At 31.4% G+C, this 15701-nt stretch overlaps 2 protein-coding genes across 2 annotated transcripts; one reads left to right on the top strand and one right to left on the bottom strand.

Annotated features, from left to right (window-relative positions):
* Positions 1-1594: 1594 nt before the first annotated feature.
* On the top strand, positions 1595-5569 carry LOC128157766 (uncharacterized). Its single transcript, XM_052820384.1, has 9 exons — positions 1595-1728; positions 1836-1880; positions 2905-3002; positions 3446-3517; positions 3633-3759; positions 4426-4520; positions 4823-4891; positions 5175-5334; positions 5425-5569. The coding sequence occupies exons 1-9, from the start codon at positions 1713-1715 to the stop codon at positions 5478-5480; spliced, it is 738 nt and encodes a 245-aa protein (XP_052676344.1). The 5' UTR covers positions 1595-1712; the 3' UTR covers positions 5481-5569.
* A 146-nt stretch (positions 5570-5715) lies between these two features.
* LOC128157765 (uncharacterized) lies at positions 5716-14499 on the bottom strand. The gene is made up of 4 exons (XM_052820383.1): positions 14274-14499; positions 7301-7863; positions 6382-6529; positions 5716-6262 (listed from the first exon to the last, which is right to left on the bottom strand). Exons 1-4 carry the CDS (start codon positions 14275-14277, stop codon positions 6222-6224), a joined length of 756 nt encoding a protein of 251 aa, XP_052676343.1. The 5' UTR covers positions 14278-14499; the 3' UTR covers positions 5716-6221.
* Positions 14500-15701: the final 1202 nt, after the last annotated feature.

The raw sequence follows: 15701 nt of genomic DNA on the forward strand, positions 1-15701 counted from the left end.
TGACCATCCAGACATCATAAATGATAATCAAAACGACGTTTCACCTGTAAAATTGCAGAAATGACAATTAATGACGCCAGGTTGTTATAACAGCAGATGGTTCAGACACGCAAGGGATTTAGTTATGTCCATATTACAGTAAGTGGCATTGAAAATGTGTTAAGTTATTGGAAAATGCTAGAAGAGACGCACTCGATGACGCTCCATCTTGTGAATATGACGTCTGAGGTAAGGTCAATACGAATTTGAGATAGTCCCAACTACATATCTAGAGATTAGTTGTCTAGAACTTTAGGCCTTATTTTACACAGAAAATGTAATTTTTGCCTTGAATAGCGTACATGTAGTTCGAAAAATGTCATTTCACAGTAATTTTACAAAAATGTACCTTTTAACATCTACTAGATTTGAAAAATACTATATTTCTAAAAATTGTTTAAGACTTTTGTGTTAACACTCTCGTAGAACTTTTTAAAGTGATCATTGGGGCACAGATACCTTTGTAAATAAAAAAGAACGGAGTGTTTGAATTGAGATTTGAATGAATCGCATACAGCAAGAGAGACAATTCATATTTCATGGCAAATCATTTAACAACATTCTTTTAAATTTAAAACTGTTTTGTATTTCAGTTTTGCCTGTTTTTTATTGTTAAATTGTTCCATTTAAATTTATAGTTTTATACAATGAAGCTTACCTGAGGGAAAGGTAAAATGTTCACTTCAAGCACCACATCCTACTTTTAAATACTAGTAATAAATTAAATTGTAAATAAAAGCGGAAAACAACATAACAGGCATTGTTCAATTACAAATTTATTCAAATCATGCCAATTGCTTCAAGAAATGGGAATTATTATTTGACAATATTAATAGCAAGCAAAGTAGGACAGAACTTGAGAAAATTCTGAAAGAACTGCCCGATGCATTTTGACTTATTCCTAAGCAAGTAAACTAATATAGTGTAGATTTAAGTGTGTACAAATTGATCCTCTGACCAGTATTTGAGAAGATACACACATTTTGTGATACTTTTCAGACTTCGGAATTTTTAACCACTTGAGATAAGCATGCATTGTGTCCCTCTACCCTCTATAAAATTTTTCTATGAGAATTTTATTTCTTATATTTAGGATAAAAAGAAATAATACTTTTTTTATAGATATTTCAAAGTTTGGTATATCATTAATATACACGCTGAAAAACAAATAGCAGATTTATCTATAAATTTTATCTACTGTTGCTTTTGCAACCATTTTACTTTATCTTTTAAGTCTTTGCAACCATCATACTATATCTTTAAATGAACCTTATACCAAATGTTTAATTTCAATATAGATGTAGACGGTTTTCTGTAGTAATTATCTATGTTTTATTAAAAATTAAAAAAAAAGTCAAGAAACGAAACCAGAAGTTAAACATCGTGCTTGACATACTCGAATCGCCGTCTGGTGAACCTGAAAATTAAGTTAAGACGTTCACAGACTGTGTGTTAGAATACATAATATTGCATACGCTTTGCCCTTGGTACCTGATGTACATGGTAGTCACAGGATTATTTCCCTTTAAAAGCGTCATGGCGTTATCGCGGATTTAGATAGAAGAAAACGGTCCAAATTAAGGATAGAGCTTTCACGAGTATATATCTAACTTACAAGAAGACTTCAACACCTGAACAACTACGATACTTTTATTTCTTAAAACAACAAGAACATGAATCCAAAAGTTGGTAAGAAACTTGAAAACGCTTGTATTTTTTTAGTATTCTTAAATTATATTTTGTCCTGTCTTTCTAACTTAATTATATTGGTTATGATTATACTTTTTTTATTTCAGAAATTAGTATATATTTACTTGGAGCATTTGTTATTATATGTTCAGGTAAGAATGTTCTGTATTAATAATTTAATAATTTCTTACAATTTTCATCTTTATTTTTATCTAAATAAACGGGTTTAAAGCCATTAATATTGTTAAACAAATTATTATATAAGCAAAGTTTTTCAGAGGTACGGAATATATTCAAATATAATTATTCATTTTTATCAAGAGAAATTTTAAGAGACTATTTTTTTATTAACTTCAGAAAACTGTTAACTTATTTGTCTTCAAAACTCATGTAAAATTGGAAGAAGCTTGTTCAGCGTTAAGCATAAATTCATTAACAAGTATTTTCAGGAACATTTAGATTTTTATGGAAGCATTGGTTTATAGTAAAATTGTATTCTAACGAATTCATTTTAAGACATTTCAGTTAAGTTCTCTTGAAAAGCAAAAAATATCATACCCAAAGCATCTATACATCTAAAGGTATTTTCTTTAGTACGGAGATATGCTCGTCTCAATAGAAAAAAGATGGTGAATATGACGACATTCAGTTTGTTTCATGTTTAAAATAGAATAGCAAGGTACGCCGTTTGGTTCATCCTTTAAAGGATCAAACACCAAGAGGCAAATGAATGTGCTTTACCATTGCATTGCATATCAACAAAGCAAAAAATTTATTTGTTCAAATCCTATTTATCATATAAGTTTAAGTTATAAGCAGACTTATCATAATAACAGGTTTTTGCATCAAAATAAAATTCTAAAAAAGAAAGCGCATATGGCTTTAAACATAGGCAGTTAATTTAGAAAGAGTCCGCTCCTTTCAGAAAACAACTTATTTTGCATTATAAGCTCCAATTTTTATATATAAAGAGGCTTTATACTGGTTGATTTCAAAAATGTTCAAATCATGTGGCATCCCCCATCAAAACAAAATGTGTTTTGCATTTTTCATTCCTATCAACGGTATTTATAAAATATACAGAGTGTCAAACGAACTAATACCTTATTAAAAGGTGGAATGCAAGGGTACTTTTAGTGTGTAGATGTTTAAGAATTTAATCCAAATACATTACAGTGGGCATCTCCGAGGCTAGCCAGAAATGTATGTATTGTAACAGGGCCGCTAACATCAGTGACTGTGCCACTAACCTCATCGAGTGCTCAGACGCCGAGGTGAGTGGATAAGTAAATTAATGTTTATCGATTCAAGACAATGCAGGGTTACCTGTTCAGGAAAAGATGACGTAGACGCTCTGTGACCTGTTTAAATACGAGGCAGCGCTTTCAAGCGTCCACCACTATTCTCAATCATCGTACATAGTGAGTGTTTGCAAGTGCTTGCTCTCTTAAACATGGATCGGCACGGTACTAACGACAATATGTAACTTAGTCTCCCAAGTAGTCTTACTATTTTAACGTTTATTTAAATTACATTGTCAAACAAAAGACATATTGCAAACCCCCTTTTTCCTCGCACATAGTGAATCTAAAAATGATACTGTATATTTAAATTTTATGTCGCGCAATTTAAGAATTGAATATATATATATATATATATATATATATATATATATATATATATATATATATATATAATTTCTGTCATACGTACACAGGAATGCTATTTGGAGAAAATCACAACTCAAGAATTAAAGACAGCATACGTTGCTGGCTGTCGTTCAAAAACGGTGTGTATTTTACCACTTTAAGGATTATTTCGAATTCCTTTAAAAGTTTAAATCAAATGAAACTGTATTTCTACGTCTAGTCTGATCTTTTAATTAAGATTTTTCTTGCTCCAAGGTTTGCGCTCTAATGGCATCTTTGGGCAGTGGAAGAAAAAGGAGTGATTATACAAACTGCGTAGAATGTTGTAATTCAGCCCCAACACAGGAACACGGACCATGCAATGCCAATCTCTGTGGTGAAAGTGAGCATAATTATTTCTAACCAATTTTGACTCCTATCATTCTGCCATCCTTGAAAAATCGCCAAAAGCGTCTGTAAATTTCGTTCTTAAATGTCCAAGCAATGTTTAATGAAGAAGGAAATAGAGTATTTGCAATTTCTGAAGCAAAATTCGCTTTTTAATTACCGATGAACGGAATTCATTGTAATCATTTCGAAATAATTGTGAAATCAAATATTAATAATGTTTAACGAATGATTGAGGACCAAATTTTTAAGATTTATATTTTGTCAAAGCGGGAAGAAAATGTAAAGGTAGTACGTTCCTTACCAAACGTATCCGTGTAAAAAAAAAAAAAAGCACGATTGAATCATTTGAAATAATCTTGATCCTATTTCTTTGGACTATTCAGCTCTGAAATTAAGTAGAAAAAATAATTTCAAACGATAAGCCAAAGATTTACTTTTTTAAACAAACCTAGTTACTGTAAATATTTATAAAAAAATGTGAAAGAGTTACTTTTTGTTACAAACATTTCATAGGAAAGTCGTTGATTTTGATCGGCTGCAAATATTGTTAATACCACAGAGTTACATGTGATTAATGAAAGTAAACACTTGGGAATACCATAAAATATCAATATATATTTAAATGTCTTAGTTCTTAAACCTTTTTTTCTGTATTTAGCTGGCCTGTCCAAAGCTGGATGCCTGGTGTGTGATGATCTAGTCCGATCAGCACAGGGAGGCTGTACTAACAGACAAGTGTGTCAAGATACCCAGGTAGGTCTCCCTATCAACAATCTAACGCTACAAAACGTTATCACACAATAGCGAAGAAGAAGCATTTAATTCTGAAAATAATACAATCAAACATGTCATATCTCGCAATACTTTTTCTTAATTTAGTATTTGAAAAAGATGTGTCGCTGAAATTAAAATGATTGGGTTGGTTTAAATGTTTGACGTTTGTTTTGTACGATAAATTTAACCTTACATCCTTTGTGTAATATCATTTACAAGTGTTATTTTATACCTTGTTTAAGTCATGTATTCTCCGAGTGATTTTTTTTGTTTTAATTAAGGTCTGTGCCAATGCTGTCCACATTGTTGGTGGTGATATCTTATACAGATATTATTGTGAGGAAAGACATGTAAGATATCTAATTAAGCTCACAATATCCGGCCCTATCGTCACCATCTTTTTTAAAAATTCAGATTCCTAGCCAAAAAACTGAGGTTTTACTTCAAATATACGAACTTGTCTGTTAAGGCTTTGACTTGGGATATAGGTCGAGTACCAGTAAATTAAATTCAAAATTGTTGGTGACGGTGGGGTCTGCTGGTTACTGCTCTTAATTTCAACGGCAGGTTTTCCGAAATTTAAAAAAGAAAAATGAATGAATGCGTCTTTAAGTATTTATTCACAATTTGCAGATTTGTGCCATTGCTTTGGCAAACAATGTTGATGGACATATCATAGGAGAAGTGGTAAAGCGTGTTAATAACGCTGAGAACCAAGGGCTCATCGTCTGCTCTGCCTGTTGCTATGGAAACGACTGTAATCAAGAAGGGTGCTTCGATTTGAAGAAAAAAAGTAAACTTCTTTTTGAATTTAGTAAACTTCTAATAATAGCAATTGGTAAAGAATAACTATGATTTTAATTATGAATAATTGTTTTTGTAGATATCACAATTGACATGCTAGGAACCAACCCCCCTCCCCCTCCCACTGCTGGATAAAGATAAAACTCTTTTATTTATTGTTTTCATAATTATGCTCTTGATACAAATATCTGGTTATGTCAATAAATGTTATTTTTTGAAAGAAACCTTAGTTTTTTCCCTTTTATATCTTTTTAAGGAGAGCAAAAAGTAAGATACTTTGTATTTAATTCCGGACGATGCCATTAAATCATTTTAATTAGCGGATGGCAAAATCTGTCGATTTGTTTTTACATAAATCCTGTTTCCTTAGATGTAAAATAGTGGATAATGAAACTTATGTGCAAAAAGTATTGAAATTGGAGCAAATACATTAACATATCAAATTAATAACACGTACCTTAAAATGACCTAAAGTGTCAGGCTTTAAAATGTACAATATTAGATCAACAAAAGTGATTAAGCAATATAACATGTATCTTAAGAAACCTTTTTTTGAAATACCTATGTAAATCTTTTAAAATAACATTCATCATTCTTATATAGAAGGACAAGAATGCTGGTTGTTGGTACAAAGTTCAAAATTCAGCGGGTCAAATTAACATGATATTGCAATTCTAATATTGAATGTAATGTCTAAGAATTACGCGAAATATGTCTTTCTGCTATCGTTTATAAATAATAATTATGATAAATGCAAAATATTTATATCCTTATTCATGTAAACAAATTGAAATAGTTAAATGTCATTTAGAGACTGCGAAATGTTTTATCCAAACACAACAAAAGATAACCAGTCTTCGGTTCATCCAATGATCTTCATCGCTTAAGAAGCCAAGCAGGAAAACCATCGGTGATATCTGAAAGATCAAAACATTAATATTAATATTTTTAAGTTTAATTAAGTTTTTTCTCAGGGTCACTGTCAAAAATGTATAATGGTATATTGAGTTAAAATAAATGAACTTTAATATTTTACCACATTCTGTCCCACAACTTGGAGCAGGACCAACTTTGCAGAAGTTACTGGCACAATGAAATACAAATCCATTGCAATCTTTGCAGTCTGCGTCGGACACACAACTCGTGGTTCCTTGTAGTGAAATATTTTTGACACATGTTCCAGACTACAAATCAGTTAAAAACAGTAGAGTGAAAAAGTTGTACTATAGAATCATCATTGTTCGGGGGGGGGGGGGGGGGGGGGGGCTTCAATGTTCGTAGGTAACCCTTGCCCACGAATTTACATCTCCACAATCATATTTTTTTTTAATTCATCAAAATTATCCCGATTATGCTACCAACGAAATTACGTCTCCTCGAACTAGAAAAACTTTGTCTACCCACAAACATTACCCCCCCCCCCCCCCCCCCCCCACGAATAAAAGTGATTCCATCATTTTTATGTAACAATACACCCAATTTAATTAAGGTAGTGACTCAGAATTGGTAACAATATACGTATTACATGAATCACATCAGTGGTACATGTATATTCAAAGGTATCATATCAATACAATAGTGTGCATGCACATTTAAATTATCCAGGTTTGTTTGTCAGCAGTTAACAAGATTGAAAGCGATCTTTGTTTTGACAATGGCGAGTCAACAGAGAAAAAATGTGTAAGATTTTGAAATAGAGATTTATCTATTGTAATTACTCATGTTTTCTCATTTTTTTTTTTGTAAAATGAGAGATTTATTACACAAGCATCACCATTTCCTTGCCAAGTTATATAGAAAAATTGCAATTGTTAGTTAACGTTTATGTATCAAATCACAATATTTTACTTCATCTTTAAATATGGTCACTTGATGAGTCAATGCAGAAGCAAAAGTACCGTAAGAATAAATTGCTGTATAAGTGATACACTTAATAAGTGATCCAGTAAACTTACCCCGCTGTTTATAAAACCCTCCGTTTGGTGTGAGTGTTCAGTATTCTTTACATTGCTCTGTAATACTCCAAAACCACCACTAAGTCCAGAATCATCTGATGGAACTACGTTTGGTCCAAAGCTTCCAAAATCAGATGGATCAGAATCTTGTAACATGTCATTTAGTTCCATTTCTTCTGGGTCAAAATCTTCGCTTGGTTCGCTTTGAGTATCAACAAATTGGAACGACTCATAGGGCTTCAGCTCACTGAATATGTTTTCTGTCTTTGGTGGGAAGTTATCTTGATTTTCTGGTGAAAGAAACCTAGAGCTAGGATCGATCGCATCATCAGTCCAAAAATCCCTCTTTTTCTTCCAAAAATGGAACTTTTTCCAAATCGGTATATCGTTTGTTTCTGTTTTGTAATTTTCAAATAAAGAATTATACAACTTCGATTCGCTTTGTTTTGGCGAAACAATTCCTACGTGATGAAATCCAAATGGTGATACACAATCTATAGTAGCGGCCAAAAGGAAGATGAATATAGTCTCCATGTTGAATAAAAACTGTGATTGATGATTTTCTAAAGAAAAAATATACATTTTCAGAAAGGTTATTAAAATAGATAAAAATGTATAAATTCCGTTCTATATATAACTTAATGACAAAAGCATGATTTTCATTTATCAAATAAATATATATAATTAATACCGAGCGCAGCGAGAGGCGGGCGAAGCCCGCCTCGCGAAGCGAGGATTAATGGTAACACGTATATATAAGAAAATCAGTGAAAAATGAAAGTTGAATCAGGGGTACTAAGGCCAAAAAAAAATTCTTCCAGCCCTGGGCGCCGCCATATTGGCAGCCATTTTGTTTTTAAAAAGTTAGTTCGATCATTGATTGACTGGTACTTATCGATGTTTATTGCCCCTGAACTCGATTAAATAAGTTCCAGTGTTTCAATAGAAGGTAATTTTAATTAAAAGAAATTAAAAAGGAAACCAGATAAGTTTCAGTAGTGCTTCAAGCAAGAAACACGACTTGTTCTATGTATGTCTTATCAAATTATCAGATGGAAAATAAAAACATTAACGTCAAGAAACTGATCTTTTAGATACTTAACAAAATATTTAATTTTATTACAGCGGCATTCATATGAATTTAATTGATGAACAATGAAAGAAGAAATAAAAAAAATCGGAATCACGTAACTCTCTTCGGCTTTTTCCGAAGACAAAACTTGAACGTTTTACGTCTGAAATATGACGTCATAATGTAGACTGAGCACGCGACGTTTAGTTTAACTTTGACGAATGATTTGAGTAGGCAACCATGCAGGCGGATCCTTCTGTGTGCGTTTTAAATAGATTTTATTATACAAAAATCAAACTGCACTTTGTTAAATCTGCGCTCGGTCCAACGGTCACACCGTTTACATATTAAGAATTTTTGCAATGCAATTACAAAAAGCATTTTAAATGTACATATGCAATCATGCAAGTTATTTATAATTAATTTAATGCTTCTGTATAAAGACCATTTGAGAATATTGCGTTTCATCATAATTTAAAAAGGAACCTAACACCTCAAAAGGTCAATGAGTCGTTAACTTTTTAAAGGCCCCTTTGGCCTACTTTAAAGTCTTGTATGGCAATACGCCGTCACAGGATGGGGAATTAGATGGCGTCGAATTATGAAAATTGACAGTTTCGGTTTTTCTTTCTTCGTAATTTATTGAGTAATAGATCCCAAGTGAGAAATCGACAGAGAGACTTGGTTCAAATAAAGTAGATATCAAGGGCTTAAAAAATCCAAAATATCAATTTTTATGGGATTTTTAATTTTGTTCGAAATTCTAGAATGTCAAATCTTTTTAATAGTTATTTGTTGTACTGATTAAAGAAACTAGTCTCAAAGGTGTTCATGAGCCATAATCATACAATGGATTGGAATGTCATATATGTCGATTCTGATCGTCAACAGCATATGTCTCTTATTCAATTAAAAGAAAGTGATCAGTCATCATTCATTAATATCGACTGTACAGAGTATTATGCGAATGTCATTCGTATTTGGCATATAAAAAGACCCAATAAAACTATCAATTCATTTGCAGCGAAAGTAATGTGATTGATGATGCGATTTCAACAAGTAACAATTATATGGCAAGGCTTGCTTGGATTGGAAACAGTCTTTCCTCTTGTGCTGCCAATATGCAATAAAAACTATTACAATATCAACAAGTGTCTTTTAAACAAGCCATCTTGGCAAGTGAAAGAGCAACCCAAAACATAATTCGATAGTAGGGGTAAACGATAAAACATAATTCGATAGTAGGGGTAAACGATGATTGAATGATGAATAGAAACAATGGTATATAATTTGATTGTAGCGGTGAACCATAAAATTATATTTAAATAGAAAAAAGAGAGAATATCCCTGATCAACGATATTTCCAAATGGATATTTTAATTTAATTAAGCAAATGTAAAAGTAATCTTCCTTTCCCTTTGTACAGTTTCCTACATGTATATTTGGAAAAAATAAACACAAAATGAACTAATGAAACATTGCGAATGTATGGAAAGGAAGCTTTTCTAAAAAAAAAAAAAAAAAACTAAAAAAAACATGCATAATCTTATGAAATATCAAACTTCTATTATCATTTAAATCAAATAAGCTAAAAGTAATATCTAGTTGACAAGGTGACTATTTATTCTGTCTTGCCAACACGTATCTATGCTGGTTTAAACACCCACTGACATAATCAAATTTAGAAAGAGGAAAATAACCTGGGATTCTTCCATAAATGAATTTTACAATATCCATTGCTACCACTAATTTAAAAAATCTCTAAACAGCGTAGAAATATATTTGTAACCTATAAAACATTACTTCGGGCTCTTGTGATAATAATTAAAGTGTTAATAAATACATTTGTAACACTAAAAAGACATTAGATATTTTGAGAACAAACATTAAGATTTTTTATTTCAGCGTTTTGGGATATCATTATGTGTTTGAAATCGCTTGATATTATTGTCGTTCAGGTAGGGTGATTATAATTTTCACTTTTTTCCCACATGTCTCCCGTATTAACCAAAAAATATTGTGTTATGATGGACTTAAAACTTAAGTTTCTTGTATGCTTTTTAATGATTTATTTTTGATTTTGGCTTTTACTGTACAAGGCAGAGCTCTAACTTACATTAAAGAAATAGAAGAAGATTTGGTTTATCTCTTATCTTTTTGAGACGCGTTCTGCTTTCCTTTGAAAAGATCTCGTAGTCAAACTTAAATACGACTGTGTGATACTTTTTTGTCTGGCATAGAACTTAAATAAATTAATTGAATATCTCTTGAATTATCTTGCGCATTCTGTATTCTTAAACAATGATTCCTAAAAATAACACTCTTTAGTTATTTTTAGTAATGTTGCTAAATTACACGCCTCCACTTAATGAAGTGTCGTAATCAGAGCTAGAGTATCCATTTCTTTCCGAAAAAAAATTCCTTAATGCGTTCAAAAGTAAAAAAAGAAATTCATTAAAACTTTGGCCGGCTTTAAGACTTCTTAATAATGCCTCAATTCAATTTCAATTAATTACCACATGGTGGTTATTTTATACGAATCTGTTAATTTACTCCAAATAAAAGGAAATTGAGAGTCCTATAAGATTTGCCTTTAATAGATGATGCATTTCGTTGAGTATGAAAGTTCCATGCAGAATGAAATTGATTTTTTTCTTCAGCATCATTAAAAACCTCAGTGAAAGTAGTACATCTATATGAAGTTGACAGCAGTTTAGACAGAAGGGCAACATAGCCCAGATATCTAACTTGGAGTCATTGCATGTTAATGAAGATAAGTTATTGAAACTCCGCTGGGTATACCTTATCTGTAGCTCATCCAACTGTTAACAGTTCTATATCAGAGTATGAGTGAAATTGTTAATTTTGCCTAACGACAGGATTTAAACTTTGTGGACTTCATAATTACCATGATTCTATTGCAAACGTTAAGAATTATCAAAGTAATGTAAAAAAAAAAACATACCCAAATGAAATTAGACAAATAGTTACAAAACAGAACAATTTCCGCAAATCAAAGTATTGAGCGATAACATCGGCATTGCTTATATATTATTTTACAATTCAAATTCCTTTAATTTAATTTTGATAGTGTATTTTTATAATCCGATAAATTTTTCATGTACATATGTATTCAAGTTGAGTTGTTTTTCTTATTTTTGGTTTGATATACCTTCATAGGGCGCTGCAAAATTTCAATTCAATATGAAATAATTTAAACAAGCCTTAGACTTCATTTGAAAGAGTTCTGAAAATACATTAATAAAAGAGGTGTTGAAAGGGAAAAACCACGATTCTCCTATTAAGAGAATCATTATTTCTTAATTTGTCACCATTCTTAACAAGGGTGTAAACAGATTTGAGTTACCGATGGGATTAAGATCTACAACAGCCACCTACAATAAGGGCCAGTCAGTCACGAACACGTCTGCGTGGAGCAGTAGATGGGCGATCCCGCCAATTATACTCTCGTTAAATCTCGACCTACGAGACTTCGTATCAGACGTGAGTATAATACATGTACATAGATCACAGTTCATTTACCTTTGAGATCACTGGCTACAAAATGCACTTTACAGTACATTAATATGTTTCAAATTGTTAGGTAAATGTCAATTTCCTCACTCTTTTTTTCACAAAACGTTAGAAATGTACTTTTGATGTTCCAATATTATATAAATTACAAAAGATCAATGTTTCTTGTGTGGGGTTTTTTTATCTGCTCTGCCTATTAATTCTTAATCATAACTTCAAACTTGTGTTTTGAACTCGTGTATAAGCATGTGATTCTCACATTAATATCTGTTGTTGATTAATATGAAAGAAGATGAGTTTTAAATTACTAAGAATAACGTGTTTGATGGGTGCTCATATTTCATAACCGACGTGAAAGATCAGACACCTGCTATATTATTTCAATCATTGTATTTCTCTACATATGGTTGCACTCAAATAAATAAATAATATATCGAACCAAAAAAATACTTAAAAAAGAAATCCAATTAGTGTTATTGTAATCTAATATAAATAGATTCGAATAAAAAAAATTCAATTAAGAATTTGCAAATTGGTCTGAAAGCGAACTCTATCAATTTTTTTTTACAAAGATTTCAACAAACGGATTAGTTTGTGTTTAATTTCTTTCAACCCGATAAGAAAACGGAACAGTAATCTCTTTTGGATAAAAATTGATTATTATGATAACCCATAATGGGTTGTATTTGTGGCATGCCTTTCATTAAAACGTAAGTATACTGCACAGTCACTTTGCACAATTTCTATTGTATGCCTGCACAATCCTCGCATGATAGACAATGATCTAATTAGATAACAAATGATTTTTTTTTCATTAAAAATACTAACAAATTCTATAATTATGCATTGGTTTGTTTTCATCTCAAAACCTAATGTGCTTTCAATTTCTGTATCATTGTTATGATGTTTTTTCCAAGATCAATTCCAAATATTGCTATACTTTATCAAAATGTTTATCAATTTTAAGACAAATAAAGGAAGTAATGCCTTTTTTGAAATATTTTTGAAAATATTTATATGCAAAAAAATCTTAATGTACGACCATGGTTGAAAAAAGTGAACAGAAATTGTAATATCTCAATCCTCGATTTGTAAGAAAATCGAATTTGTTATTCGCGAAAAGGTGTAAGAAGGAAATGTCTTGGGATTTTCAGCAAAGTAAATATTTTTTCAGATCATCTTAGTAGTTTAAAAAAGAGTTTTTCGTGGCATGTAATTAGCAAAACCAGTTATATTCATGCACATATCTCTGTTGATCTAATGGGCCTTATCCTCAATAATTTAAATCAAACATTTTTTTTAAAATTTTGCATTGTAATTCCGAGTTTAAGCTTTTTATATAAAGTTCTTTAGAAACTGCTATTTTCAATAACGAAAATATCAACTTTGTCAATTTAAGGAAAATCTAACGCTGTTTATGGCAAGGACCATACATAGCAAGGTAAAATATAAAAATGATAGAATTACCATTTGTTGGTTTGGGTTTTTTCATTGGGGTGGGGGGGAGAGTTGTATGTAAAGAATAAATGTCTTCCGATTTATAAATAATGTACCTAACCGTTGTAAGAATTTTGTAATGTGGGACGTTAACCTTAAACTGCTACTATTTTTAAATAAGGGAACACACCACTGTCAAAGTTGATTACTTTATTTTCGTTTATTGCCCTACACAATTCCTACACAATTCTGTCATATTACTAATTCCTTTTACCAGTAAGCAGTTCTATATTATCGGAATTAACAATAAAGCGCTGTCACTTAGTTTCTTTGGCCAAAAAACCGTTGTACTTAATTAAAAACCATAAATCATGCGATATCACGACAGGAAGCTAAAAGAACCTATACAGCGTGTTAGAGTTTTATATGCTATAACAACAATATATCATTTCTATTTCTTTTTAACCTTTAATTATCTTTTCAAAAACCTTCAGTTTAACGTTTAATAATATAGATTTAAAAGTACAGGGTTTGTTTTAGTAAATTAAAAAAAACCAGACAGCATGTTTAAAAATGGTATCAAGTTCCTCTACAACTAGTCGTTTTCAAAAGATCTGCGTTTGGTGAATGTAAGGCATAAACTTGCATAGTTCAATGCAAAATACAGGGTTAACTAGAACTAGGTACGTGGTTATGTAGCTATGGCTATGTAAGATATACATATAATCCATAGTGTTTCTGCAACATCATATATTCTATGAAAGGCAGTCTTCTCAATGGGAATTTATTGAATGAAGGCGAAAAAACAAGTACCGGTATATACAAAGTCATATTCAAACGTTCAATGCTGTATCAAAGACCAATTTTTACGGAATATTTAAAAAAAAAGAGAGAGATAAAAAAAAATGCTTCAATAATATATATACTTACGCATTTTGGCTTAAGATAACAGGAACAAACTGTACCAGTTTCCTTCAACACCTGTTGAGCCTATATATATATACACACTATCCTGTCAATACCAAAGCGATTTTCTTGACACAGCTTCTAATTGTGATGTATTATACCGCGCTCCGTGGGCTAGCTAGGACTTCTCGTCACAGCTACTCACTGCAAACAAAGATCACCAATCCAATAGAGGGGGAAGAGGGCAACTATGCCTTTTGTATTGACGTTATCAAGAACATTGCGTGAGCTTCAGATACAGAAAGTAAAAACAAGGAGCGTCGTCGAGCAAACGGTTAAATACACATAGCTATCTTTATTTGTTCGGTGGACATCAGGTTTCAGTTTTTGAGAAGACTGTTTTCGTGAACGATTATTGCTGACATAAGATTATGCAATGTTAACGAAGTTAAAGTCAGAGGCTTGGCTTTTCTGTAAAAATAAATTTTTAAAAAAAACGAACGAATGTAAGTGTATAATTTTGAATTCAGTTGCATTTACTTACAGAAAATTTTATTTGAACTGTAGTTTAAGTGAGAAAATCAGTGCCCTCAAAAATCACGAATTGCAATATGTTTGCGTTATTGCCGAGGTAAGTTTAACAGAAATCCACTTCTCAAAAATTATTTGTTGCATCAACGAACTTCTAGAATTGTATCAATACAGTTTTGCTGTTTCCAAATTTCTTTTTAAGCACAAGATTAACATTTGCCTAAAAGTAATAATGCAAGCCTAACAGAGGGCTATGTAATCAATAACAAGAATCCATAACCAAAAGGAACAAAGCAACAAACAAACAATTGATACGGATATCATTATTCTTAAAATCATTTTTAAAGTAAGATGTTGCAAATCCATTAACCGAGTGATAATTATTTTACACCGTTTAATTGATTCAATAAAGAACAAGACTGTGTGTATAATAAAGCATGGCCGATCTAAATTTGATGAATTAGAGAAAGAAGACAAATAAATAATTAAGACTTTTATAGATATACATGTACCGTATATCCGTTTCTTTGTTTTGTTTTTTTTTTCGCGTGTCACAAACATTTCTAGAAGGGAAAAACTATGTAACGTATTTTACGGTTTAAAAAGTTTCTTAACAATAACGTATTGGATTTTTTGCGTACTTCATATCTTGCGATGTAAAAGTGATCGCGAAAAAAAAATAAGATCGTACCGAAAAATACCGGATTTAGAGTATGATAATTTGCGCTATTAACCGGACAATAAATGGCTTTAAAATAAAAATGAAAATAATTATTAAGCAGCAGGCGTCTGCTTATTTGAAAAAAAATTATGGAATTTGGTGCTTTGCTTAGCATTTGCGTTCATGTTGAATACAATACATTGAGGTTTGATGAAGGGATCAGTATCAATTAGGGAGACCGTGCTTTTTACGTGAAGTCA

Source organism: Crassostrea angulata, chromosome 8 (genome assembly GCF_025612915.1).
Source record: "Crassostrea angulata isolate pt1a10 chromosome 8, ASM2561291v2, whole genome shotgun sequence".
Lineage (NCBI taxonomy): Eukaryota > Metazoa > Mollusca > Bivalvia > Ostreida > Ostreidae > Magallana > Magallana angulata.